At 39.3% G+C, this 27,815-nt stretch overlaps 1 protein-coding gene and 1 long non-coding RNA gene across 3 annotated transcripts in view; one reads left to right on the top strand and one right to left on the bottom strand.

Moving 5' to 3' along the window:
- Nucleotides 1–202: 202 nt before the first annotated feature.
- LOC309501345 (uncharacterized protein) overlaps nucleotides 203–27,815 on the top strand; it is a 64,866-nt gene continuing 37,253 nt past the window's right edge. The window contains exons 1-2 of the mRNA XM_082173394.1: nucleotides 203–1,206; nucleotides 3,362–3,676. Coding sequence (XP_082029520.1) covers nucleotides 1,146–1,206; nucleotides 3,362–3,676 — 376 coding nt within the window. The 5' untranslated portion in view covers nucleotides 203–1,145. The remainder of the gene's footprint in view (nucleotides 1,207–3,361; nucleotides 3,677–27,815) is intronic.
- LOC309503317 lies at nucleotides 11,744–27,507 on the bottom strand. 2 transcript variants are annotated; one of them, XR_014207609.1, is made up of 5 exons: nucleotides 26,802–27,507; nucleotides 24,215–24,402; nucleotides 13,902–17,015; nucleotides 12,990–13,810; nucleotides 11,744–12,478 (listed from the first exon to the last, which is right to left on the bottom strand). It is a non-coding gene; the product is annotated as an uncharacterized lncRNA (long non-coding RNA). The 2 variants fall into 2 exon arrangements; XR_014207610.1 differs by having other exon boundaries at nucleotides 11,745–13,810.

Here is a 27,815-nt window from a genome sequence, read left to right on the forward strand (position 1 = left end):
TAGGTATATACATAAACACGCAATACAGCCAAATTACTCCACGTCATTTATTTTTGTGGAAAGCCAGTGCAGGCCTGAGCGGCGGTCATATTTTGTACCGCAATGCGGTACATCTAGTTGTTGACATGGCTGAGAAGAAAATATTATGACCTAAATGTACATTTTACCAGTTGTTACCTACAGTTTATGCAAACATTATGGTCATCGAGCAGTGGTTGATGTCTCAAACACAATAATAGCGCGTTTAATAATACGATCGCATTATGGCAGGGCTTTACTGAGTCATATGTAAACATAGTATGAATATTGAAACCTGTAAATTGAAAAAAAAATATGTTTAAATTATGTTTTAAAATTGTAATCTTAGTTCAAATGGAACATTATGTATTATTATGTACAACTGTATCATTTAAATAAGCATGATGTAGGCTATCTATTGTCTAATGCCCAGGTGGCATGCACAATATCAAAATACAGAACTGTAAAATTAGGCTGTGTAGTGGACATGGAGATGAGACGTCGGAGCGCAAAAAATGTGATTTCTCCTGTCCAACAACAACCAGACCGTTATTTCCGGCATGCCGATCGAGTCTGTCCCAAAAATACCTCTCAATGCCCTCTCATGGACTTGCGCCAAGGGCCCTATAGGTCTGCACTACATGACGTCACCAAAGTGTGGACTCTGAGGAAGTCCACAAGTCCGGAGTGTGCCATTTGGGACAGGGCCTCAAACGGAAAACAAAGCCAGTAGCCCACGCAAACAACTGCTCTTCCGGTCTTAAAAAGCGCACGGAAATCTAATCGCATGCACACCTCCGCCCACAAAGAAACGCTCTTAAAGGGGCCGTATCACTTTTACCTTGCTACAGAGATAGATAGATAGATAGATAGATAGATAGATAGATGATAGATAGATAGATAGATAGATAGATAGATAGATAGATAGATAGATAGATAGACTAAAAGTAATTCTCTCATGTGCAAAAGTAGCCAATAAAGTGTTCAGAGCAGATGTGTGTTGAGACAGTGTGATTCACTCATTTGATGAGATCAGAGGAAGTTAATAACCACAGGAGGAGATGATGATGTTTAAAGGAGGAGCTGTAACTATATATAATGAAGAGGAAGACTGACAGAAACACAAAATGGCTGATAAGTGTGATCTGTGTCTGCTGGGACTGATCATTCTCTCTTCACTTCTCACAGGTAAAGAAATCTGTATTTTCTCTAAACACATTGTAGGATTGAAAATAATCCAAGATATTTGAAATGAACAAAGACGTTTGCTTTACTGTTTTCCACCCCCTCTTTCTACCACAATGACCATTTGTAGTTCCTAAAGGCACAGAGGGGCTGATAGTGATCACTGTAGGCCAAGATGTTTTGGGGGTTGATGAATTGTCACACATTTAGTACGGTGTGGGAAGTTGTAATTATCTGATTGGTCAGTTTGAACGTCTCACATTTGGGTTTTAGTCACATGATCAGAGAAAGGATAAAAGAAGATTGTAACTGTTGATCTGTCTCTTTTATTGTCTGGGTCCCTTTTTTTGGGTCTCTCTCTCTCTCTCTCTCTCTCTCTCTCTCTCTCTCTCTCTCTCTCTCTCTCTCTCTCTCTCTCTGGTAACATTTTAGATATATGCTGGGAACAATTAATGGTATAAAAGTTATCATCTCATACATTTATTTTGTAACTATTTTAAGTATAACTATAACCATGTTGTCAATAAACCCTTTAAATTACAAATAATGTGCTAACTAGTTTTGATTTGGTATTGACTTTATATATAATATAATATAATATAATATAATATAATATAATATAATATAATATAATATAATATAATATAATATAATATAATGCTTTCTATTGCAATACAATATTGTCACTCTCTATAGCAACGCTCTCCCACATATTAATCTATTGTAACTGTGCTTATTTCCGTTGTTGGTATAAGTGGCAGTGGGTGGAATGGACAAGAAATGTACAGTTTTCTACCATCTTGCTGACAATGTTTCTTTAGTCATCCGGCAGTCCTGCAGGAAATCCACCCTTACAACATTTAGTGGAATTAGTCTGGAAAGAGTTCATTTGAACATGCTCAGTTTATTCTTGCACACATTCACGTTGTGATCTCAGAGTTGTGTATTGATACACACAGATCATACTGTATTATTCCTGATACTGGACATAGTGTCACTCAAACATCTGATGATGAAGAATTATCTTCATATTAAGAGTGTGTCAGTGATTTGAACAGCTCTCTGATAAAGACTAATAGTTTATTCTGGAGAGTCTGTTGTTTGCTTTAAGTGAGGGTAAAGCTGTGTGTGGAGTTGTTTAATCCTCCTCTGCTGAGATCTTCAGAGATCTAATGTCTTTTATCTTCAGTTGATTTCATCTAATGCTGAGTTCACACGGCACGATTTTAGTCCCGATTTTGTTACTGTCAAAATTTGGCAGTTTTTTGTACAGCAAATTTTTACAGTGTGCACTGAAACAAATGGCCACATTTTGACAGTAACATGCTGTTTTCCATTAAAACAGCAATATAACGTAGAAACAAATGCATTCTGGGAGATATTTGTCTTTTTTGAGAAAGTAGCCTACAGGAATATACTGTGAATTAACAGCTCAAAGTCGACACTCAGAGGCTGTGTTCAAAAACACACCCTACTCCCTCATTCACTATTCCCTACATTAGTTCACTAATATAGTTGTGACTGAGTGAATAAAATGACTGAGTGAATAAAAACAAGTGAGTTAATTCAGACACTGATGAACACCTGCTGCTAACAAGCAGAATCACTGAAGGACAGAGGAACAAGAAGAACAGAAAAAATATGAAATCGACTGAAGATAAAGACATTAAATCTGTGAAGATCTCAGCAGAGGAGGATTAAACAACTCCACAAACAGCATTACCAGCTTCACTTATTACTAACCAGACTGACTTTATTTCTGTCAGACGTCTACAGAAGCTCTTGACAGGTGACAGAGGTTTAGATGTCATTGTATTTTCATTTGATGTCACCATGATGGTGATCAGTGTTTGCTTTAGTTGGGCTCTGGACCCTTGACTTTTCAACATTAGTTTTTCTTTGGCTGTGATAGCTTTGTCTTTAAATACAGTTGCTATTGCAAAAAAGCTGAAAGAAAACAGGATCAAATGACAATGGCTGTTAGTTAATGGTCACATTCATCATCTAGTGCCACGGATCTCATTTATTGTCTAATGTATTTTATCAGCTCAGTTATTTACAGTGTGTATTTTAGTTTTCTGCTTTTTCTGCTGGTATGTTTTATGTTTTCATTTATTAACATATATCATAATGATCACTGATATATACTGTGTTTCAGGAACCAGTGGAGTGACTGTGTTCATCAGTTCTGGTGAAAATGTGCGTCTGTCCTGTAATAAAACTCTTTCTGGCTGCAAATCTAAAACTACATGGACCTACTATAACAGATTCAGACTTTCAGAGACAGATGAACTGATTACTTTAGGGGAAAAGAAGAAAGACACAGAGAGACATGAGAGACTGAGTCTGGAGTCTGACTGCTCTCTGAACATCAATAACGTCACAGAAGAAGATTATGGATTATACATCTGCCAACAATATGTGAATAACGGACAAGGAACTGATGCTTATGTTTATCTGCATGTTCTTCATGGTAAATTTATGATTATGTGGTCAATTTAAAAGTTTCCCTTTAAACTCAGATGATGATTGAAGAGTCTGTGATTTGTGTCTTGTGTTCAGTTTCAGTGTCTCCATCTTCATTATCATCATCATCATCTTCGTCATCATCATCATCTTCATCCTCACAGACTGAGATCAGTCCAGGCCGCTCTGTGACTCTCTCCTGTCAGTTGTATGCATATACTAGACTCTCCTGTGATGATTTGGTCAGTTATGTGGGATTTGAGCTGTTGTGGGTGAATCAGGCTGGTGTTGATCTGAAGACAGACTCCAGATATCAGATATCATCATCATCAGATCAATATCACTGTATCATCATCACTCTGACTACAACACTCCTGAATGAAGATGACAACAGAGAGTGGAGATGTCAGCTTACTCATGGAAATAAACTCGAGACCTCAGTCAGATACACAGTCAAGTATTCAGGTGATAAAACAGTGTTAGAAGACCCTCATAATGTCAGTAACACTAAGGTCTATCAGTATCACTGAACCAGAACAAACTGAGGGAACAAAAGCTTCTTTGACTCTCACAGAAGAGTAACTCAAAGCATTGCTTCAAACTAATGAACTGCAGTGAAGTAACAGTCCAAAACGTGATGCTGGAATTAATAAAGGAATTGAAACTTGACAGCAAAAATATCAACTTTTTATGTAATGTGATGATCAAAGTTAAAATATGAATGTCATATTGTACAGTATTAATCATCTGAACTAACATTCATCTTCACAGCTCAAGCTGATTCAACAACAGCAGTGAATCCAGTCCACATCACACACTCTCAGGATCCCTCAACTATAAACACACACGTTTCTAAAGGTACATCATCACTGTCTTTCTCACATCAGTGCTTTTCAGAGCATAATGCTAGAGTTATCTTCAGTGTTCACTCATCAACATATGACTGTCATATTCTACAGTATGATTGTCACATTGAGTTGTTGTTTTAGTTTCATTTCATGGACTTTTATGGTGTGTCCCAATTAGCGTACTTATGCATATTCTATGACATGTTTAGTAGGGGTGTAACGATATTCAAACCGAACCGAAAAACCGCGATACACCACCCACGATACGTATCGCGATACTCTCATGGTTCGTAGGCTGAAATAATCCGAGAGAGGCGTGTGAACAATGTACAAAAAGACTTTATTCAATCATCATAAATAGTTAAAATGTTCCATGATAATCAATGTCTGGTCACCATCAAGCACTGTCGCAATCAGATACTCTGTGTACTGGACAAAAATAAAGATGTCAATTGGAAAATAGTCACAACAAAAAAATAAACAAAAGACATAAAAGACACAGGCTTTCCAGTGGCTGGGGCAGGCTAGATGGAGTGGAGACCCTATCTGTGGATTTGTGTAACACGCACACACACACACACACGCAGTGAGAGGTGAATCCAAGCAGCACTGCACTCCACACAACTGCACCACCACCTGTAGTACTCCAAACTAGCTAGCTAGCCTCCCAGCCTCGAGCCAGCAGTGCCTAAAATACACCAAAGCAAACAAATCAAATTAAGTTCAATAATACAGTGGAAATATTTCCATCAAAGTAAACAAAAACATTTATAAAGAACACTATTACAATAACAAGCTTGAACTATTGAAAATATACAAAACAAAATACTAGTAAACAACAACATAAACACACAAAATGAAATGAATGCAACAGTTCGAATGATCACTGGAGCAGGTCCCAGAATCAGAGTTCCCTGAGCGTAAACACTTAACAGGGCACGAACGATGACATTAATAATGCCCTAGATGTAAACCAGCCCCAAAAACAGCAGGAAAGGAAAAACAGCAGCGCATCCTCCTTTAACAACGGATATAAACTTCCGCCTTCAAGAAACGCGATGGAAGAGACAGCTCAGCGCACTAAGGAAGAATGCTTAATTAGATACAGGTCTTGTGAAAAAGAGGAAGCAGATTAAATCACACTTACCCCACGCAATTCCTCGTGCCACACGGGGTGTATGGTCACTCACAGCTCATAATGAATTAACATGCAGGAAGACTTTTCACTGATTTCACGGCTAAGAGTTAAACAGATAATTAATCACCCGACGCCAAAATAACAGTAGGTAAACAGAATCGCGCACATACCTAACATGCAGTGGACAGCCTATGACCCAACCAGGCATAAAACGCACTGAAAAAAGAGAAAGTCTACATTTAAAATCCACATGCTCACGTCTATTAGCCAAACAGCTACAAACCAAGAGAACCCACGTACCGTCTACACCAGCGCGCTCAGTATGGGCGGTCCCAGTCGTGACGCACACCAGGCGATCTAACTCCAGCCCTAAAATACCATCAGTGCCACCTCCAATAGGCTATGGTGGGTGACAATCATGTACCAATGAGCCAATGAAACTGAACTACGTCACCCACCTTGCCACATGTGTACACAACAAATACAGCGTTATAGCCTAACCACCATTAACACCCTACCCTATTCGCTAGTTGCACGTGGCCGCCATTTTGGATTTCAGATCAGCGAGGGTGTGCTTAGACACTTCCGGTTTCGCATTACGCCCGGTGCAGGGAGACGGAGAAAGCCGAAATTGATCTTTTATAGTTGTTTATAGAATCAATTATCACTTAAAATACTACTAAGATCCATATTACTATCACACGAGCCAATGGCAATTAAATGCACGGATGCATAGTCAGATTAATGAATGAAATACAACTGTTCACGAACAGAAGATTGTATTTGACTCATGCTGCATACACATACGCAATGACAGTTACCTACTGTAAATATAGAGATACAACTACGATTAGAGTTGTTTGCATAAAATACACCGTGAACATTCACACGTTTTTCCCTTGCGGTAATTTTGAGTGGCTCAATAGCGCGATATGCGGTTTTACCACATTTATTAATTTATTTTGATTTATTTGTTGCTATATAAATAAGTGTTACGATGTGGTCAGCGTCCACAAAAACGAGTACATTTTCAGTAACCAATAAACCGAAACTAAACAGCGTCTCTGCGCATTGAAAGCCTGTCACTCAACGCGCAGTTGTTACGGCAATGGACTGTCTTTGAGTGAGTCATTAAACCTTTCATTCAACAACACGTTCAAAAACGCTGATTGATTCATTAAAAGATAGTAATGAAACTAGGTTAATTATTTTTAACTTTGAGCTCCACTTTTCAAGGCTCAGCTGACCAGCAATGCGTCGCATGGGTAACGCTGAAGCTTCACTTAATAGAGAGAAATGGCATTGATTCAATGCGTGACTCACTGAGTTTTGTTTCCCGCGACCGCGAGTTCCTCGCACTGTGGATGCTGACCAGCGCTGTCGCTGATGCCATTCATGGTAAATACCCTTTATTTTAAACGTTAAAAGGATGACAGGACAAATATTTAACTTTCCTTGGACACGGCAACCTTTTCACGAATATGACTTGACCTCAAAGACAGACGCAGGTAATCGCACACGCTCAGTCGATCTCTCTCATTCACTGTCTGTTTAGGCTTAAGTGCAAATCCACGAAGCCTCTGTACAAATCACCATGATAAAACCATGATCACCACGTCTTATTATCATTAACTTATTTAACATTCTATACACATGCACGAAGTTTAAAACAAGAAGGGTATAGCCTTATGAAAAAAGAAAACACGCGAATATCGCAGTTGCTGCGGTTACTTGAATTCCTCTCCGGTTGGCTTGTCAGTAGCGCGGTACTGCGATATTGCGGTTATCGCGACAGCCCTAGAGATCGTATGTCGTTTTAACAACATCTTTTCTCGTAATAACGAGATCTTATGTCGTTAAAACAACATATTTTTCTCGTAATAACGAGATGCTATGTCATTAAAACAACATATTTGTTGGCCTTATAAGGACATGTGTAGTCATGTACAAAATATGCCTTTATCCACATAAAACTGATAGCCAATCATGTATTTATCATACTTCTACGTTCAAAAAGCTGAAACAATAGCCCAATGGACATTCATGTTAAAAGATCAAATTATGTACACACCTTATTAATAAAGCATGTGTAGCCTACAGATTAGCAGATGAGCCCAGAATACGAACATTGCGTTTAATTGCACATTAGGCTAAACGTTTTCCTTCCATAGAAAACCCTTATAATAAAAGAAAAATCTTAATGTGGCTTAATAGACTACTTCAGTGATAAAGATCAAATGCTGTACACACCTTATTAATAAACCATACTATCCTACAGAAAAGCAGATGAGCCCAGAATATGAACGCAACGCATTTAATTACACGTTAAGCGTTTTCCTCCCATAGAAACCGCCTTGGTTACTAACGTAACCTCGGTTCTCTCTAGATGAGGCCGCCAGCATTGGGCATTTATCTGTAGTGTTTCAGCTGCCCTTTTCAAACTGGCGCAAGAAAATGCAACAGAATTTGATTTGTTAAACATGAAGAGGACTTATCCGTCTGGCATGGCCGCTCGCTCTAACGTGAACCTAGATAAATGTTCACTATTATTAGGCTCAAATCCAAATACGTACAGTACAGTACCATCTGATTATGTAATCCTGTCCGTATGATTGGCGCATCTAGGCTACATTACAGCGGAGATGTGTGGAGATATGTTTGCAGGCAGCCTACACTGATTAATGCGCATGGATATAGTTTACCGGGTTGGCCGTGACGTTGGGAGAGTACAGCTCCAACTCCACAGTCTGAAGCGTCTACCTCCACCACAAACGGGAGATCGGGATCAGGATGTTTTAAGATGGGGGCTGTTGTAAACCTTTCCTTCAAAGTATTGTATGCTTGGTTGGCCTCTTCAGTCCATTTCAGCTTCGAAGGTCTCCCTTTCAAGAGGGGTGTCAGGGGTGAAGCAATCTTACTGTAATTTCTGATGAAGCATCTATAAAAGTTGGCAAACCCCAGAAACCTTTGAAGCTCTTTCAGGGTGGATGGTTGTGGCCATTCTGTGACTGCTTTGACTTTGGATTCATCCATTTTTACCCCTTGGTGACCGATGTGGTAACCCAGGAATGAAGTCTGTCTGACGTGAAATTCACACTTCTCGGCCTTGACGTATAGTTGGTTTGCGAGTAGACGAGAAAGGACTGTCTTGACATGGCTTATATGTTCATCCTCAGATTTTGAGTAAATTAAAATATCATCAATGTAAGCTATTACATACTGGTTCAGAAGGTCTCGGAAGATCTCATTAATGAACGACTGGAAAACAGCTGGAGAGTTGGCAAGTCCATATGGCATCATCTGGTACTCATAGTGCCCTCTATTGGTGAAGAAGGCAGTTTTCCATTCATCGCCCTCTTTGATTCTGATCAAGTTATAGGCACTCCGTAGGTCAAGTTTAGTGTACAGATGGTAACCAACCAGAATGCCTATTACCGCCGCGCCAGCCGGCGCGGTAAAAATAAACCAGTCGCATTTCAAAGTCATTCGCGAAATGACCGCCAGGTGGCTCAAAGGGATATTGTGCAAAACAGCAGCCAATAATGCATTTTTTTCAATTGCCATAAGTAGGGTTAATGTCAATTAACAGTAAGGATGAAATACTACAAACAGAATAGAACATTTTATAAGGCCAGAAAAATAGAATAACAAGTTAAAAATAGAGACGATAACAACCTGTATTTCATATTGTAGGCCTATCGTCGGTGGGCGACAAGCCTATTCGCCGGGGAGCAGTGCGATTTAAAAAAAGCACACACACACAAAAACAAATTTAATACCAAAAATAACAAACAACAGTAAATTATGAGCAATGAAGCTGATTATTGTACTATTCTATTGAGGAATGAGACGAATGAAGAGCGCTTCTACACACATTAGAACGTTTGGGCTTTTTTGCAAAGAGTAAAGTCATGGCCGAGTGGTAGAACGTACGTGTCACTCATTTAGATGACGGGTTCAAATCCCGAATTAACTTGAACTACTGGTTTTTTTTTTTTATATTAGCCTATTAATGCATTTTATAGCCTATTATTGATGCAGGGAGATTTGTCTAGTTCTAAAACTCTGTTACACCATAGTTTTTTGCTTATATTTATAAAATAAAATTACCATGCATTTCCATTTTACACTAAGGAACAAATATTATACAATGACTTTACTTCTGTTGCCTATAATAATTCCAATCGCAATTTCAAAAGCAGTTCTGTCAAAAAAATAAAAATAATATAAATATATATCAATGCTAATTCAATAGACCATATAAAATGTATAAAATAAAGATATGCAACAGGCACGTTTAAACGACAAACAATAAAATTAGAGTTACGTTCATGGTTCCAGTGGCAGTAATGCATGCACGGCTTTTCAAAATGTCACAAAGCGGTTTGAGATTGTTTTGAATGAAATATTGAAGTTTATAATAATATATAAAGTGTTTTGGCACACCATGCCGAGTGGCGCTATGCATTGTTCTAAAGTCGGGTTTTATTCTGGGATGTTGAATTAGTGTTCGACAAACGTGGCGGCGCGTTCATTTGGATTTATTTTTCTCTTAACAGCTAAAATAACCTAATAGGCTACTCTGTAATTTTTCGGTCATACAGATAAGAGTAGAGTAGCCAAAACTGCTGATTGATTCATTAAAAGATAGTAATGAAACTAGGTTAATTATTTTTAACTTTGAGCTCCACTTTTCAAGGCTTCGCATTGGTAATGCTGAAGCTTCACTTAATAGAGAGAAATGGCATTGATTCAATGCGTGACTCACTGAGTTTTGTTTCAAAACTGTAAACTTTTATTCGTATTAGGCTAACGACAAAAGTTTGTCTGTCGTCTCTGTCTCGGGAACCGTGCGTCACAAAAATGAACCGAAAGCACTTGCCTCAGCTCAGTCACGATACGAAATTAATCGGCTATGTCTAAAGCCTGATTATGTAATCCATATGAAACCGAGAGGTAGAGAGGTTCTACTCAAACATGTTTAGCTATCATGTGAGCGCTTCCCAATGAGGAAAGGACAAGGAAAGGGTGAAAATCTCGCTCTAATTAAATAAATCGCCCTGAATTAAATTGTAAAAACAGATCAAATTAATGTATTTGTCAATGTTGCGATATTGTTTCATTTAAGTTAATAATTATTCTATACATGTTATTTAGTTTAACAGCAGCACGAAGCACTGTGGTTCGAGATTTATTTGAATACAAAAATAAAAAACTTTATTCACAAATCGCAACCTGCGGTTAAGGATTCAAAGATCCCTGTGGAATTTAATATTGAGTTGAACATTTTGTTAATGACAACAAATGAACATGCGTTTGAAGATTGTATTTAGTTTTGCTTGGAAAAAGCTGGCCCAAACTGAAGTAGCGTTTTAATTCTTAAATTATTGAAATAGGCCTAATTAAATATTTAGTAATAAACATTTATGACAGAAATATTACTACATAGCCTAAATTATTTAATTCCTTCATTATCGACACTTGAATAGCCTATTGCTAATGTCTAGAATAGCGATTTAAGTGTGAATTGCAAACACTTTGTTTTGTTTTGCAAACTCAGAAAGCCCGTTGGGGGTTTGGAGAAGGCAGTAGGCTATAGTTGCTTTATCGTGGGGGTGCAGGACAAGAGGTGTTAATGTTCCTCTTTCATATGGAGAGTGTCGGATAGCCAGTCTGATGAGCAGGCAAAGGCGAAATTCTTTTAAGGATAAATCTCAAAATCTCCAAAAGTCCATATGTAGGCCCTATATCTTATTAAATTATAAATATTGTAGTTTTATTGATTGTATTTAAAGGTTTTCCACACTCAATTTCAATTTAGCAGATACAGAGCTCTTTAATTCGCGATCAACCTCGTTTTATTGTAAGGTGAATTCAACAAGGCATGCTGTGTCTTTGAAGCAACAAAGGCTATTTGTTACAGTTTTTTCTTTCGTGATTTGTGTGGATGACACGCAGCGACATATATTATCAGCTGTATGGTGTGTTTTTACCCTGAAATGTTTAAAGGGATACTCCACTTTAAAATTAAAATTCTGTCATCATATACTCACCCTCATGTTGTTTCAATCCTTTATGAATTTCTTTCTTCTAATGGACAGAAAGGAAGATATTTAGAAGAATATCAGTAACCAGATTCTTCTAAATATCTTCCTTTGTGTTCAGCAGAAGAAAGAAATTCATACAGGTTTGAAACAACATGAGGGTGAGTATATGATGACAGAATTTTCATTTTAAAGTGGAGTATCCCTTTAATTTCGAGAGAGACCCGGCGCGCGCAGTGAGGGAGACCAAACTTACTAAAAAGAGATCCAGCGCGAGAGAGGCAAAGAAAAACGCATGTTCTTAATTTATGTTGCTTTGAACTATTTTCGTTTTGTACCGTTTTCATTTTTTTTACTTAGCTGCAATTTCTTTGACAATAGAAATTTAAAATGTTGCAAGAATAAGACTCTGTGTTTCTTATTTTGCATCGCAAAGGGAAAAAACTCTATCGATGCAACCCTGTTTTAAATAAATAAACTGTCCCGACACTTTATTTATACCATTAAATGTGCGATGGGTTTTCAAACTTAATTAATTTTTATTTTATTTTACATTTCCATTGTTTTTTTAGTTTTTTTCTGATTTGTTCGATCTGTTTTGAAAAATGTCTTCCGTTGCTTTGGCCGGGTATCACTGTCAGTCATCTCAATTTCGTGAATGATAAAAAAAAATTAAAAAAAAATTAGCAGATTAAAGACGAGCTTCATCATCTTCATTTTCTGGTGCGATCTGCTGACAGTCTTCCTTCATCAGATGTGTCGTCTTTGCAGCGGCTCAACTGGAATGTAGCAAATTTATGTTGTAATGTACAATTGATAATTAAACAAGATGTTTGACTTTAATAAACAGATACATATTTAAGCATCAAGAATGGAAAAACATACGAAAAACTGTCGGCTACACTGAGATTCGATCTCAGGTCGCTTGAAGCTCCGACAGGCTCATGTTGTTGCATTGACCACAGAGCTATCGTCTGAATACTGTTAAACTAATGTCTTATGCTCTTATAAAGCCTCATTGATGTGGCCTAATATTTTTTTATTGCAATGTTTTATGTTGAATTTTTTTTTTCATTATTCAATTTATTCAATTTAATTTCAGTAATTTCAGTATTGTGATTATGAATTCGTTCAATGTTTCATTTGAATTGATTTGCTACCAGCTTTCAATCGCTCTCAATGAGCTGCGGCGCGGCGGCAGATTACGCAATAGCTCTAGAGAATAAACTGACACTTTGGAAAGTCTGTGATTGTAGTGCCTCTTAGCGGTAAGAGGCTGCAAATACACACCCGCAATTTACCGCCGCGGGAATGGCGGCGGTAAAAGTATTATTCTGGTTGAGTACCATCTGTAGATGGTGGCTTCTCGGAGCTGTTCCAGGGCTGAGGGAACCAATGGAAGGGGTAGCGGAATTTTTTGTGTGAACAACATCAGTCCTCTATAATCGATACAAGGCCTTAACCCGCCATCTTTTTTCTCAACGAAGAAGAACCCTGCTGCAGCTGGAGATGTGGAGGGTCGGATGAACCCTGAGCTTAGTGCTTCTTCTATATAATCTTCCATTGCTTGGGTCTCCTTCCTGGACAGGTGGTAGACTTTACTTTTAGGGGGCATGGCATTGGCGAGTAAATCAATTGCACAGTCCAAGGGGTGATGAGGTGGTAATTGCATTGCTTTGGTTTTACTAAAAACTTCTGCCAGATCGTTATAACAATTGGGAATATTAACAGTCTTGTTAGTCTCTGGGTTTTCAATGTTAGTTGTGAAACATGGGAAACTTGGGAAAAACAATGGTTTTCACAGAAATTCGACCAATTGGTCAGCTCACCATAATGCCAGGAAATAACAGGGTCATGGATGGATAGCCATGGAAATCCGAGGATCACTTCATGTTTAGGGGAGTCAACGACGTACAGGGAAATCAATTCTTGATGAAACAAACCTACTTGGAGTGTTAATGGTTTGGTCTGATGGGTAATCCCCTCTCCAATAGTGTTATCATCAATGGCTTTGATCTTGATAGGAGGATTACATGGTTAGGTGGGAATGTCATACTTTTTGATAAGTTCCTTATGTGTGAGGTTCAAAGCTGCTCCAGAATCTATCATCGCTGTTAATGAAATAGATGCATCTTCAGTCTTTAGTTTAATAGGGAGCTTGAATGATTTGTTATTTAGAAGTGAGAAATGTTCAATATTTACCCGGGAAGTTGTTTGGATTTTATGTGGGCACCCTTGGCTGCGATGGCCGGCTTCACCACAGTAGAAACATAGACGGAGTTGTCGTCTTCTCATTCTTTCTTCCTCAGATAATCTAGATAGACCGAGTGGCATTGGTTCGTCACTATGCTTGGTAGTTGAAGTTATCGGCTGCGAGACAGTAGGCGGAAAGTGTTGAAATTCCCTCACACTTCTTCGTTTGGGTGCTTGTCTCATCAGATTATCAATATTTATAGTGAGGGTCACAAAGTCATAAAATGATAAATTCTCTCCTTTACAAGCCAGCTCTTTTTGCAGATCAGGGTTGAGGCTCTGTTGAAACACAGCTTTTAGTGAAATATCATTCCATCCACTTTGAGCAGTGAATGTTCTGAACATGAGGGCGTAATCAGCAGCAGTACGGTTACCCTGTGACATTTGTAGAATTTGTGCTGATATATCCTTGTCCCTAGCGGGATATTCAAACACTTTGTGCAGTTGTTGGATGAAATAATCAAAAGATGTTCTAAATTGTACACCGTTTCCCAAACTGCCGCAGCCCAGTCTAGAGCTCTGCCAGATAATAATGTCATCATGAAAGTGCATTTCTTTCCATCTGATACAAACTTGTCTTCTTGGTTATCAAAGTAAATCCTTACTTGACGAATAAAGCCTTTACACTGCTCTGCACATCCATCAAATTTATCTTGTAATGCAAAGCTTACCGTCTTCGGTGTGGTCAATGGAAGAGACTGGATGTAATGAGTCAGGTGTTCGGTGACAGACTGGAGCTTATGGCGCTTTTCCACTGCATGGTACGGCTTGGTTCGGCTCGGTACGGTTCGACTCGGCGCGGAACGGTTCGGCTCGCTTCGCTTTTCCACTGCGTGGTACGACTCGGCTCGGTACAGCACGGTTCGGTTCGCTTTAGCTCGGTTGCTTTTCCACTGCAGTTAGTACCGCTTCAAAGTGGGTGGGACTGATCATTATAGTTGCCGTCTCTACTGCCATGACATCATCATATTAAATGCGAATTTTTCATTCCGTGTTTCCCCATCCACTCCTCGGCAACCAACGAGAGGAACGTCTGCACCTCGTCCACTGACCACGATACAGCCGTTTCTTTTTTGAAGTTTATACTCTTTTTTTTTTTTTTTTTAAGTAAATACTTTTAAAACAGGCGCTGCAGTGTTGGCTGTTGTCTACTGGCTATTTAAATCTAGCGGGTTTAGTGTCTCGTGTCGTAAATACAATGACGCTGGTAGTGATGATTCTGTCTGACCAATCAGTGATCTGCAGTGTTTTCACGTCACATTTTAGTATCGGTACGGTATGCTTGGAACCTCAACAGAGGTGGTACCATTTAAAGCGAGCCGAAGCGAGCCGTACCGTACCGTACCGTACCATGCAGTGGAAATGCGCCATAAGTGAGCCGTACTGAACCGAGCCGTACCGTACCATGCAGTGGAAAAGCACCAAAGCGTGCCGTACCGAACCGAGCCGTACCGTACCATGCAGTGGAAAAGCGCCAATAGTGAGTTGATCTTGGTAGCTCTTTAACACTTCACTTTGATAGGCGAATGCTGCTTGCAAGTTGGAAACTTCCGCTGGATTCAGTGGAGGCGAAGTATTCTGTAACGTCGAGGCTGAGGCAGTATTAGAATCCATTTGCGGATGTTTATTAGCAGCAGGTTTTAGAGACAGAAACGTTAAGCCAGGCAATAGGTCAAAATCACAATAGCAGTCCAATCTAGCGACAAACAAAAGGGTAATCCAAAAGGCAGAGATGAGTAAACAGGCAAAAGGTTCAAACACAGTCATCAGTCCAAAACAGGCTACCAGAACAGAGAATCCAACAGGCGTAAATCAGAAAATCAGGCAGAATCATACACGAGAAAATACAGGCAGAAAAACAATGGAAACGCTCGGTAAGGCAGATGAACTGGCAATACTTCGCAAAGTGCAAACACACAATCTCTTCTTAAATACTGTTCAAACAGGAAATGAAAGTAGAAGCAGAGGGAGTGGTACACAATCAATACTCAGGTGAAGGCTCCCTCTGCTGGCGTGACGTTACAATGTGTTTTGACTACTTTGACTACTAGATATAGCCTATTAACACAAATAAATCGTATATATATATTATATTAAACGTATAGGCCTATATAAAATATGTTTAAAAAAAAGGGCTGATTAATTTAGCCTGATTGGGGGCTGCTACTATTTGCTTAAGCTTTTTAAATGTATAAGTGTGATAAAGGCGTGATAGGCTATCAATTTTATGTGGATAAAGGCATATTTTGTACATGACTACACATGTCCTTATAAGGCCAAGAAAAGATGTTGTTTTAACTACATAGCATCTCGTTATTACGACATAATTGAGGGAAAAAAGTAATATGTATGTGGCAGCAATGCGTCACCATACACTGTAGATACATGAAAAACACCAAACAGACATAAAATACTGCTCATACACTCAAAAAAGAATCAAAAAACATACATGTAAAAGTAAACAAAACAAATATACAAAAAAAGAGAGAAACACAAAATAAGCCGTACACTCGTAATGCTCGGCAATGAAAAACTTTTATTTTTCATTGCCGAGCAGTTATTCATCATGAATAAACATGATGAATAAACAGTTATTCATCAAGTCTGGGTGTCTTATGACCCCAATATGAAATAAACTGATTTAAATATATTTTAATATATATATATATTTGACCTTAAAGAAAAATAGTTATCTCTGGCCACATTTTGTTTTGTCTGACCGGAGAAAGTTTGTCCTGCCATTCACCTCAACAGCTCAGATGAAACTGAAGAGAAAATGGCCGACTTCACTTATTTTTTACTCTAATGCTCAATTCACCTTCTTACGCCCTAAAAGTATGTACTCTTTTTGTGAAGAAAAAGTAGATACCTTTGAGTGTGTAGCAGAAGAGACAAGCTTTGGTATACTATCACGTCATATCCCAGATAGCAACATTATTTCGGCCCAGATCCGGCCCAGATCCGGCCCACATCTGGCACATGTGGAAAGACGATCTGGCCCTCATGCAGCGTGGAATGACGGCCCTTGGGTGGACCGCTCCTGTTAGCCAGATCCGCTCCTGTCTGCAAAATAGTAATAAGTGAAGCTGGTAATGCTGTTTGTGGAGTTGTTTAATCCTCCTCTGCTGAGATCTTTGGTTTGTGTGAGACAACGACCAGTATTTATATCGTTGTTACCTCTTGAACACAGCCGCGTCCAAATAATCTGAGGGCGCGGGCAGGTATAGATATATACACTAGATGTCGCCTTGGCTACTGCAGTTCATTGGAACGAAACCGTAGCCAAGACGACATCTAGTGTATATATCTATACCCGCCCCCGCCCTCAGATCATTTGGACGCGGCTGTGTTCAAGAGGTAACAACGATATAAATACTGTTCGTTTTCTCACACAAACCGCTCGTTTCGTGTCTTAGGCCATCAATGTGTACTTACGATGGGGAATTGTTTAATTTGGACGATGTGGAATTGTTTTAATTTGGACTCTGTGCTTGCTCTTTGAGGTGGTGACCATAGACCTGCATTATTTGACTGACAGACAAGAACGGTTTGACCTAAAAATATCAAAATTGAAACTACTGCGGAAAAAAAGACACCTACATCTTGGATGCCCTTGAGGTAAGCTAAAACATACCAAAATTTTATTTCAAAGTGAACTATCCCTTTAAGGCTGAGGTGACTACATATTTAATATACACAGGTTTTGTGCCTCAGATAAGGTCCAGTTCTGGTTTATTTATTTGCTCTTGGCTGACATGTGGCATTGCTATGGCCTGCTTGTGGCCCAGATCTGGCAAACAGGAGCGGTCCGCCCAAGTGCCGTCATTCAGCCAATGCTGCATTTTTTCAATTGCCAAAATGTAAGTGGGGTTAATGTCAATTAACAGTAAGGATGAAATACTACAACTATAGTGAACAGAATAGACATTTTTTTAAGGACAGAAAAATAGAATAAAAAGTTCAAAATAGAGACGAGAACAATATAGGCTAACCTATATTTCATATTGTAGGCCAAGACGTCGGTGGGCGACAAGCCTATTCCCCGGGGGAGCAGTGCGATAACAAAAAAACAATAAAACAAAAAACAAATTAATAACCAAAATAACAAACAGAAATAGATTATGTGCAATGAAGCTGATTATTTTTACTATTCTATTGAGGAATGAGAAGAATGAAGAGCGCTTCTCGCTCGTGTGAGCGAACCCACACTGGAGTAAAGAACGTTTGGGCATTTCACAACAAGTAAATTCATGGCCGAGTGGTAGAACTTACGTTTCGATCAATTAGATGACATGGGTTCAAATCCTGAACCAACATGGACTATTGTAATTTTTATATTAGCCTATTAATGCATTTTATAGCCTTTTATTGATGCAGTGAGATTTGTCTAGTTCTAAAACTCTGTTACACCATAGTTTTCTGCTTATAGGCCTATTTATAAAATAAAATGACCATGCATTTCCATTTTACACTAAGGAACAAAAATTATACAACAGAATGACTTTACATATCGTCTCTGTCGGGCGGAATCCTCGTATCTCCAAAACCATTATTTTTCAGGAAATTAAAGAAACTGCATATTTTTTGAGTTATTAAACATTGTTAAAGTTGGTATTATACCTTATATTGCTATCATATACGGTTGTATACCAACATTAACACAACATTTCCCCAAAATCATGTTTAATCGGAGATACGAGATTTATGACTTGGGAGAAGGGAGATACGAGGTTACGCTGTCATTGATAGAATGGTACGGACACAGACGTCGCTGCTGCCAAAGTCTGCAGTCGCGTTGAGCCTTTTGACAAGAGATAAGGCTTTAAGAGCTATTCAAGTCTAATGATTGTGGTTACATACATCTTCCTAAACTCCATTTTAAAGGTTTAAGAGCTATAAGTGAAGCAGAACAAAAAACGATGAGCTGACTAACGTTAGGCTGTCTAATAGGCGGATATTTATGGCGGGCCGGAAGGTCCAAAAATAGGACTAATGATTTGTCGTGGGAAGTCACTATACTATAGCCCCTAGCTACTCACTTTCCCACTGATATGCCAGCGGTGGATCTGTATACGTACTCTCCTCACACAGCGAGCGACTCACTCTCCTCAGCGAGCGACTCACTTTCCTCACACAGCGAGCGACTCACTTTTCTCAGCGAGCGACTCACTTTCCTCAGCGAGCGACTCACCCTCCTCACACAGCGAGCGACTCACTTTCCTCAGCGAGCGACTCACCCTCCTCACACAGCGAGCGACTCACTTAGCGACTCACTTTCCTCAGCGAGCGACTCACTCTCCTCACACAGCGAGCGACTCACTTTCCTCAGCGAGCGACTCACTTAGCGACTCACTTTCCTCAGCGAGCGACTCACTCTCCTCACACAGCGAGCGACTCACTTTCCTCAGCGAGCGACTCACTCTCCTTACACAGCGAGCGACTCACTTTCCTCAGCTGGCGACTCACTCTCCTCACACAGCGAGCGACTCACTTTCCTCACGCAGCGAGCTACATGTACATTGGCCTAATATTATAATAAAATCTCTACCCTTTCAAGTACTGTATTGGTGCAATAACTAACTACTTCAGTAAAGTGTTCAATTTTTGTGTTGTAAAAGTCATTTATTCTGAACCAATAATCTTAAATTGATTCTCATTGCATTTTTTAAAACATTTATAAAGGCAATTTCCCCCTAACTGTCATCTTTCAAGTCAAATTCTATACATTTTAAGTCACTATATTGCTTTTACCAATCAAATTGACTAGTATCAACAAAAAAAATTTTTCCCACTGCAGAGAAAACAGAATCTGCATAATTTATAAAAAGTTTAATATGCAAAACAAGCATAAAAAAACAAAACATTATTCAACATGAATGCATGGGGCAAAAATGAAAAAATATTTTGTGTATATTATGTGTATTTTATGTTTGTTTAAGGACTGCTGCTGGCCAATAAAAAGCCAATAAAACTTATGAATACAATTGGAGTTCAAAAACAAAAAATAATCATAAAACATAATGGGGCATTCATGTTGAATATTCTTTTGAATGGTGTCATCAAATAATAATCTGTTATAATCTGATAGAGAAAAACAACATGCAAGTAATTTATAGGCCTACAGTTAACTAATGTGATCTTTACAAAAACATAATGGTGTATGTAACTTTGAAATGCGTTTTACCTATTTTGATACCAATGTGAATCAGCAAAAATGGAAATGTCACTTTTTCAGAATATTCTATTTTAAAGATAATTTATAAAATCAACAAAAGCTTTACAGGTGTTTATTTTAAAGTGGTTAAACAGTGTTTTTTATGCTTGTTTTGCATATGAAACTTTTTATAAATATAAGTTTTCTCTGCAATGGGAAACATTTTTTTTTTTTTTTTGATACTAGTCAATTTGATTGGTAAAAGCAATATAGTGACTTAAAATGTATAGAATTTGACTAAGTTGAAAGATGACAGTTAGGGGGAAATTGCCTTTATAAAAAAAAAAATGCAATGAGAATCAATTTAAGATTATTGGTTCAGAATAAATGACTTTTACAACAAAAATGTAACACTTTACTGAAGTAGTTAGTTATTGCACCAATACAGTACTTGAAAGGGTAGAGATTTTATTATAATATTAGGCCAATGTACATGACTGAGTATAGCTCGCCAGCTGAGGAAAGTGAGTCGCTCGCTGTGTGAGGAGACTGAGTTGCCAGCTGAGGAAAGTGAGTCGCTCGCTGTGTGAGGAGACTGAGTTGCCAGCTGAGGAAAGTGAGTCGCTCGCTGAGGAAAGTGAGTCACTCGCTGAGGAAAGTGAGTCGCTCGCTGAGGAAAGTGAGTCACCAGCTGAGGAAAGTGAGTCGCTCGCTGAGGAGACTGAGTCACCAGCTGAGGAAAGTGAGTCGCCAGCTGAGGAAAGTGAGTCGCCAGCTGAGGAAAGTGAGTCGCTCGCTGAGGAAAGTGAGTCACTCGCTGTGTGAAGAGACTGAGTCGCCAGCTGAGGAAAGTGAGTCGCTCACTGTGTGAGGAAAGTGAGTCGCCAGCTGAGGAAAGTGAGTCGCTCGCTGTGTGAGTAAAGTGAGTCGCCAGCTGAGGAAAGTGAGTCGCTCGCTGAGGAAAGTGAGTCGCCAGCTGAGGAAAGTGAGTCGCTCGCTGTGTGAGGAGGGTGAGTCGCTCGCTGAGGAAAGTGAGTCGCTCGCTGAGGAGAGTGAGTCGCTCGCTGTGTGAGGAGACTGAGTCGCCAGCTGAGGAAAGTGAGTCGCTCGCTGTGTGAGGAGACTGAGTCGCCAGCTGAGGAAAGTGAGTCGCTCGCTGTGTGAGGAGACTGAGTCGTCAGCTGAGGAAAGTGAGTCGCCAGCTGAGGAAAGTGAGTCGCTCACTGTGTGAGGAAAGTGAGTCGCCAGCTGAGGAAAGTGAGTCGCTCGCTGTGTGAGGAAAGTGAGTCGCTCGCTGAGGAAAGTGAGTCGCCAGCTGAGGAAAGTGAGTCGCTCGCTGTGTGAGGAGGGTGAGTCGCTCGCTGAGGAAAGTGAGTTGCTCGCTGAGGAGAGTGAGTCGCTCGCTGTGTGAGGAGGGTGAGTCGCTCGCTGAGGAGAGTGAGTCGCTCGCTGTGTGAGGAAAGTGAGTCGCTCACTGAGGAGAGTGAGTCGCTCGCTGTGTGAGGAAAGTGAGTCGCTCGCTGTGTGAGGAGAGTACGTATACAGATGTATACGCTGGCATATCAGTGGGAAAGTGAGTAGCTAGGGGCTATAGTATAGTGACTTCCCACGACAAATCATTAGTCCTATTTTTGGACCTTCCGGCCTGCCATAGATATTAGCCTAATCTGCATGCAAACTTACCTTCATGGCTCACAGGCTTCCATCTGCACCAAAGCATTACAGCTATCAATTTTTAACAAAAAAAGCCTAATCAAATGTATCTAACCTAACTATTTTCACTCGTTATTGTCTAAAAAACAGACAGAGTTATCCAAAGATAGGCTTAACGTTACTTGGCACCAGTAGACAGACCTTTTTTCTCCCAATAAATAAAAACCTTGCTACTTGGGGTATTTTACATGCACAGTGCCAACTTTGAGTCAGTAAAATAATAATAAAAACAATAATAATAATAATAAATATTTCATAAATATTTGAATAATTCAATTCAAGTATTATATTAGATACATTTTAAAACTTCAATGCACACGTATAATAAGCCTAGTAATAATAAGCCTAGTAATAAGTATACATTTAAAATACATCAATAACTGATATCATAGTTTAACACAGATAAAATCAAAGTTAAGGCTTGCTTTATGTGTTGCTCGACGAGGATTTCTTAATCGTTGCGACTTTCAATCCTGAGCAGACAAAATTCCGTGAGTCTCCCGCCGCGGAGTGAAGAGGAGGTGGAGTTACGAGGATTCTCAGACAGTTGAAGTGTCCAGTGGAGTTAAGAGATTTGCTCTCTAGCTGTTTTCAACACTTTAGATTGGTTAATAATTTGTAAAAATAACAGAACCACGTGGGGATTGACCAATAGCATCGATTTGTGAAAAAATATGGTTTCCGCCCGACAGCGACAATATGTAGCCTATAATAATTCCAATCGTAATTTCAAAAGCAGTTCTGTTATTTATAATTTTTTTTGTGGGGGGGGGGAGTTCCACAGTAATCATTGCTACTTCACCAATAGACCATATAAAATATGCAACATGCACGTTTAAACAACAAACAATAAAATCAGAACCAGCGTTTCAGTTAAGTTTGTGGTTCCAGTGGCCTTAATGCATGCGTGGCTTTTCAAAATGTCACAAAGTGGTTTGAGATTATGAATGAAATACTGAAGTTCATAATTAAGTGTTTTTTTCTCAATAGTGAGCCTACGTGGTGACGTGTTAACACAGACGCGTTGCGCAAAAACACTACGAGACCCAGAGAGAAGGAAATGAATAGTGGAATAAAGTCGTTATTTTTGTTTGTTTTTGCGCACAAAAAGTATTCTCGTCGCTTGATATACTTAAGATTGAGCCACTGTAGTCACTTGAACTATATTAATGATCTCTTTAATAACTTTCCTGGGCCAGCAAGTTTGGGCCACCTAGCAGCCTATGGACAAGTGATCCAGCACTCAGATTTCATCAAAAATATCTTAATTTGTGTTCCGAAGATGAACGAAGGTCTTACGCGGTTGGAACAACATGAGGGTGAGTAATTACTGACAGAATTTCCATTTTTGGGTGACCTAACCCTTTAACAGCTAAAATAACTTAATAGGCAACTCCGTAATTTTTCGGTCATACAGATAAGAGTAGAGTATAGCCTACATCGTTCAAAACTGTAAACCTTTATTCATATAGGCTAACAACAAAAGTTTGTCTGTCATCTCTGTCTCCAGGAACTGCGCGTCACAAAAATGAACCGAACGCCACTTGCCTCAGCTCAGTCACGATACGAAATAGGCTATGTCTAAAGCCTGATTATGTAATCCATATGAAACCGAAAGGTAAATTGTTATGTTTCCAGTCTTGTGTTAACCTTGTCTTGTGTGTACTTTTGTCATTTCCTGTCCTGTGCCATGTTTTGTAGTCCCTTGTAGTTGTTCTTGTTTATTAGTCTCCCCAGGTGTTTCTGATTAGCCACGCCCCCTTGTTATCTTGTTTAGCTTGTTTGCCTCTGTATTTAAACCCTGTGTCTTGTTTCAGTGTTGGTGAATTCTTGACTTTGTAATGTTGTGTTCCCTGTTCGAAGTCTGTCAAGTTTTGAGTTAATCTAATAAAGCTGGATCCTGCATCCTCCTTTGTTTCAACCTGCTTCGTTACACAAATGATGTTCACCGTTCCCCTTTAAAAATACATGTGGCCCTAACAACCTAAACATGTTGCGACCACGCGCGCACGCACGCACGCACGCACGCACGCACGCACGCGCACACACACACACACACACACACACACAACACCTCTAAGAATAACCCTTAAGTTTGCAGGTCAAGCTCAAATTAGGCTTCAAGTAATTTAGGCTTATCCTGCAAATTCAACACATATCGCCATCTGTGTGAAGCTCGAGCATTATGTGATGGTGATGTTGTGTATATAAGTGGCATTATGTGTTGAACTGAACTAACAGACGTGATCCACAGATCCAGGAGAAACTGAAGTCAGTGTGACTGCTGGATTATTATACAGAGGTACGACACGTTCATTTATACTGACAGTTTTATAACATTAAACTATCAGTCAGTCTGTAAAAGCTTCATCAATAACTGTTGATAGTTGAATACCCTTGACTTCAGTCATGTACAGTTTCTCTTCTTCCTCTCATGTTTCCTGCAGTGATTGTGATTATTGTTGAGATCGCAGTGTTTGCTGCTCCTACTGTGATTCTTCTTCAGATCATCTGTGCAAGAAGAGCTGGTGAGTTTTGAGCCGCACACAATCTGATGATTCACACTCATCTGATCTGGAACATCTGCAATCATGATAAAAACACATACGAGAGGTCAGTCAATGCTTTTATTTTGCAGGGAGGAAGGACTCGAAGCACCCAGAGGAAATAGAGATGCCGACAATATTAGAATAAAATACTGATGAGTTTAGAGCAAATCTGCAACAATATTTACAATAGCAAAAACTCACAGAGGATTGTTCATTGTTTTATTTTCTTCTCAGAAAACAGAGAAAAAACTCTGATCACAGTGAAGAAATAGTGACACCAAGTTTAGATTAAATTTTCTTGTGCTTCATATGTAAACTGCTTTAAATATAATAGTAAATACAGTAACGGACAGACTCAGACTGTATAATCTCTCTCTGTTCTGTGTGATGGAGCTGATTTGGTGATTCTTGTATCTTGTCTGTTCATTCCTGTTTTTAGCATCTTTTTTTAATTTTGAATAATTAATTTCTTAATAAAACCTCTGCAATTGTGTTTAATATGTCTCCTTTCCTGAGATGTTTGTTACAAATATGGTGATTCCCCCTCATAATCTCATAATGTATTGTAATTGTGATGTAATTGTGTAAGTGTGAGTATTAATGGGTCAAGTGTTGATGTAAAAGAAGCGTTTCAGTCGTTTCTTGAAAGTGGCTTAAGTCTCTGCAGTTCTGAGAAAATTGGTTTGTTACTGAAATGCTACTCCTGAAATGCATATATCTTCAACAGTCGGACACTAGAAGACTGAAACCAGTGTCATCTTGACCTGCTAGATACACTGTTCACAGCAAAGTCTTTGGGCCTTATTTTAACGATCTGAAACGCAAGTGTCAAGCGCAAAGCGCAAGTAACTTTGTGGGCGGGTCTCGGCGCTGTTGCTATTTTCCCGGCGGGATAAATGACTCTTGCGCCCGACGCAAATCTAAAATGGGCTGGTCTGAAGTAGCTTCATTATTCATAGGTGTGGTTTGGGCGTAACGTGAAATAAACCAATCAGAGCGTCATCTCACATTCCCTTTAAGAGCAGACGTGCTTATTCCATAGCTGATTGCTATTGTAACGGTGGATTTGCCAGGCGCGCGCCAGGAGCGGTTCACAGCCGAGGAGAGCAACGCTCTCGTCACGGCCGTAAAAGAGAGAAGTTACATTGAAATGGAGAAACCCACCCAAATTAACTTCGGTTAAACAGGCGTATGATAATTTGGGTAAATGTGTAAGCTAGATGTATGCTTTTATAATAAATTGTCTATCTATCTATCTATCTATCTATCTATCTATCTATCTATCTATCTATCTATCTATCTATCTATCTATCTATCTATCTATCTATCTATCTATCTTCAAACCTTATCTATCTATCTATCTATCTATCTATCTCTCTATCTATCTATCTATCTATCTATCTATCTATCTATCTATCTATCGTAATAATGTATGATTTGCAAAAATGAAAACTGCTGCTTCTGTGTAGATGAGAGAATCAAAGTGCGCGTTGTGCACACCTACATTGATTATGGCCAAGCATGCGCCCTTAAAATAGCATATGAATAACATGCGCAACGCGCCACTGACTTTAAACTATTTTTTCCTGGTTAGTGGTGCAATTGTTTTCTAAACCTGCAAAATAGCATGAAGGAACGTTTGCGCCGGAACACGCCTCCTTTTTTGCGCTGAACCGCCCCCGGGAGTGCAAGTTCATTCCCTAGTTTAGCGACGTGCTTCTGTGGAGGGAAAAGCGCACTTTGCGCGGGTGCAAAATAGGAATGATACATGCGTCGGTGTACAAAGTCAATTGCGCTGGTTGCAAGATAGGGCCCCTTGTCTCTCATCCCGAGTCCTCCAGTCGGGATTATGTAGAAATTAGGCATTATTCTTGTCTAACAGCTGTTTGCAAAAACACAGTCTGTGTCAAATCAGAATCATTTGTTTTTCATAGTGCCTGGTTTGTTAACTTTCACAATCCGTTTTTGTTTCATGTTTAATGCTCTGTCCACTTTGTCTTGTGTTATAATGATATACAGGCTGTGCTGATGAATAATGGTCCAGGCCATTAGATAAATCAGCTTTAGGAAACGCAAAAGAGGAATCAATTTCGGTGTTCTGAAACCCGCCTTTCTCTCTCTCTCTCTCTCTCTCTCTCTCTCTCTCTCTCTCTCTCTCTCTCTCTCTCTCTCTCTCTCTCTCTCTCTCTCTATGCGCGCGCGCGCTTCGGGTGCAAGTCCCGATCTTAAATATATACTTAAATAAAGCACTGTGGGACACAGTTGTCACTGTTTGGCATGTCAACTAATAATTTCATACTTAAGATATGAGAATGCAACATATCAAGCTTTACACTCAAAATAATTTATGAAGACCGTTTTGACACACCCCACCCATCCCCCATAAAATAAAAATAAAATAAAGATTTTTAAATAGCCATGCATTTTACTAACCTCTTTAAGAGGAAGAAGTAGATTTTCCCCCTGTGTGGATGCCCCATCTTGGACTGGTACCATATTTTACGGCTGTTTTTGACCTACACTCTTTTACATCAGATACACCTCACCTGATTATTTAGATCTCTGAAACACAAGCAAAGTAATAAGGTGAAGGATGCCGACAGCTTTTCTTTAGTGCTCTATCAAAGAGTCAGACGCTTAAATGGACACAAGTGTTGAGTCTTCACAAAGGTCTCATGTTTAGGAGCGCAGTGTTTCATTTAGGGCGCGGAAGTTGCCGTTTCCTGTTAAAGGTCGGACCTGCAACTGAACTGTTTCTTCATACAGCAAAAACTGCAACCACGTCGTCTCTTCTTGTTGTTCTGTCACTCCATCTTCCTTCCTCTCTCACCATGCACATCTCCATGCCACTCACTCTTCATCTTTACATATTTAGTCTCTATTTAAACCACCACAGTGCAGTTAAAACAGGATGCTCTGCTCTCATATTTTCCATGGTTTGACATTCTGTAGTTTGTCACCCGTCTGTAGCTGCAGCACACTAACTTCGCACCATTTGACGTGAATGGCCCTTGCATTGTGTGATCCGTTCTGGTGAATATTAGCAGATAACATTCAGTAGTATTGGAGAACACCACTGATTTGCATTAGGAGAGGGAAAAGCTTTAGACCGCAAAGGAACAAAGGTGTCGAATCTAACATGTACCAAACTCTCTGTTAGGAAGAATCAGTGGGAGAATGTGTTTTTCAAAATAAAGACAGTGCTCATTAATCTGAGCATATCATGACTAGTCTATATGTAGATTTACATCCTAAAAGCAACTGTAAATTAAAGGAAATAAAAGGGAAAAAGAAGCAGTTTTTTTTTTTTTTTTTTTTTTTTTTTTTTTTTTTTTGTCTCTACTGAAATAACTGGCAACAACAAAAAGAAAAACACAAAAAGTTTAAAACAAGAACCATCTGCATTATCTACACACTAAAGGGAACAAATGCTTTACTATTTCCAAG

This window comes from Leuciscus leuciscus (assembly GCF_965113295.1).
Source record: "Leuciscus leuciscus genome assembly, chromosome: 1".
In the NCBI taxonomy this organism is placed as follows: Eukaryota; Metazoa; Chordata; class Actinopteri; order Cypriniformes; family Leuciscidae; genus Leuciscus; species Leuciscus leuciscus.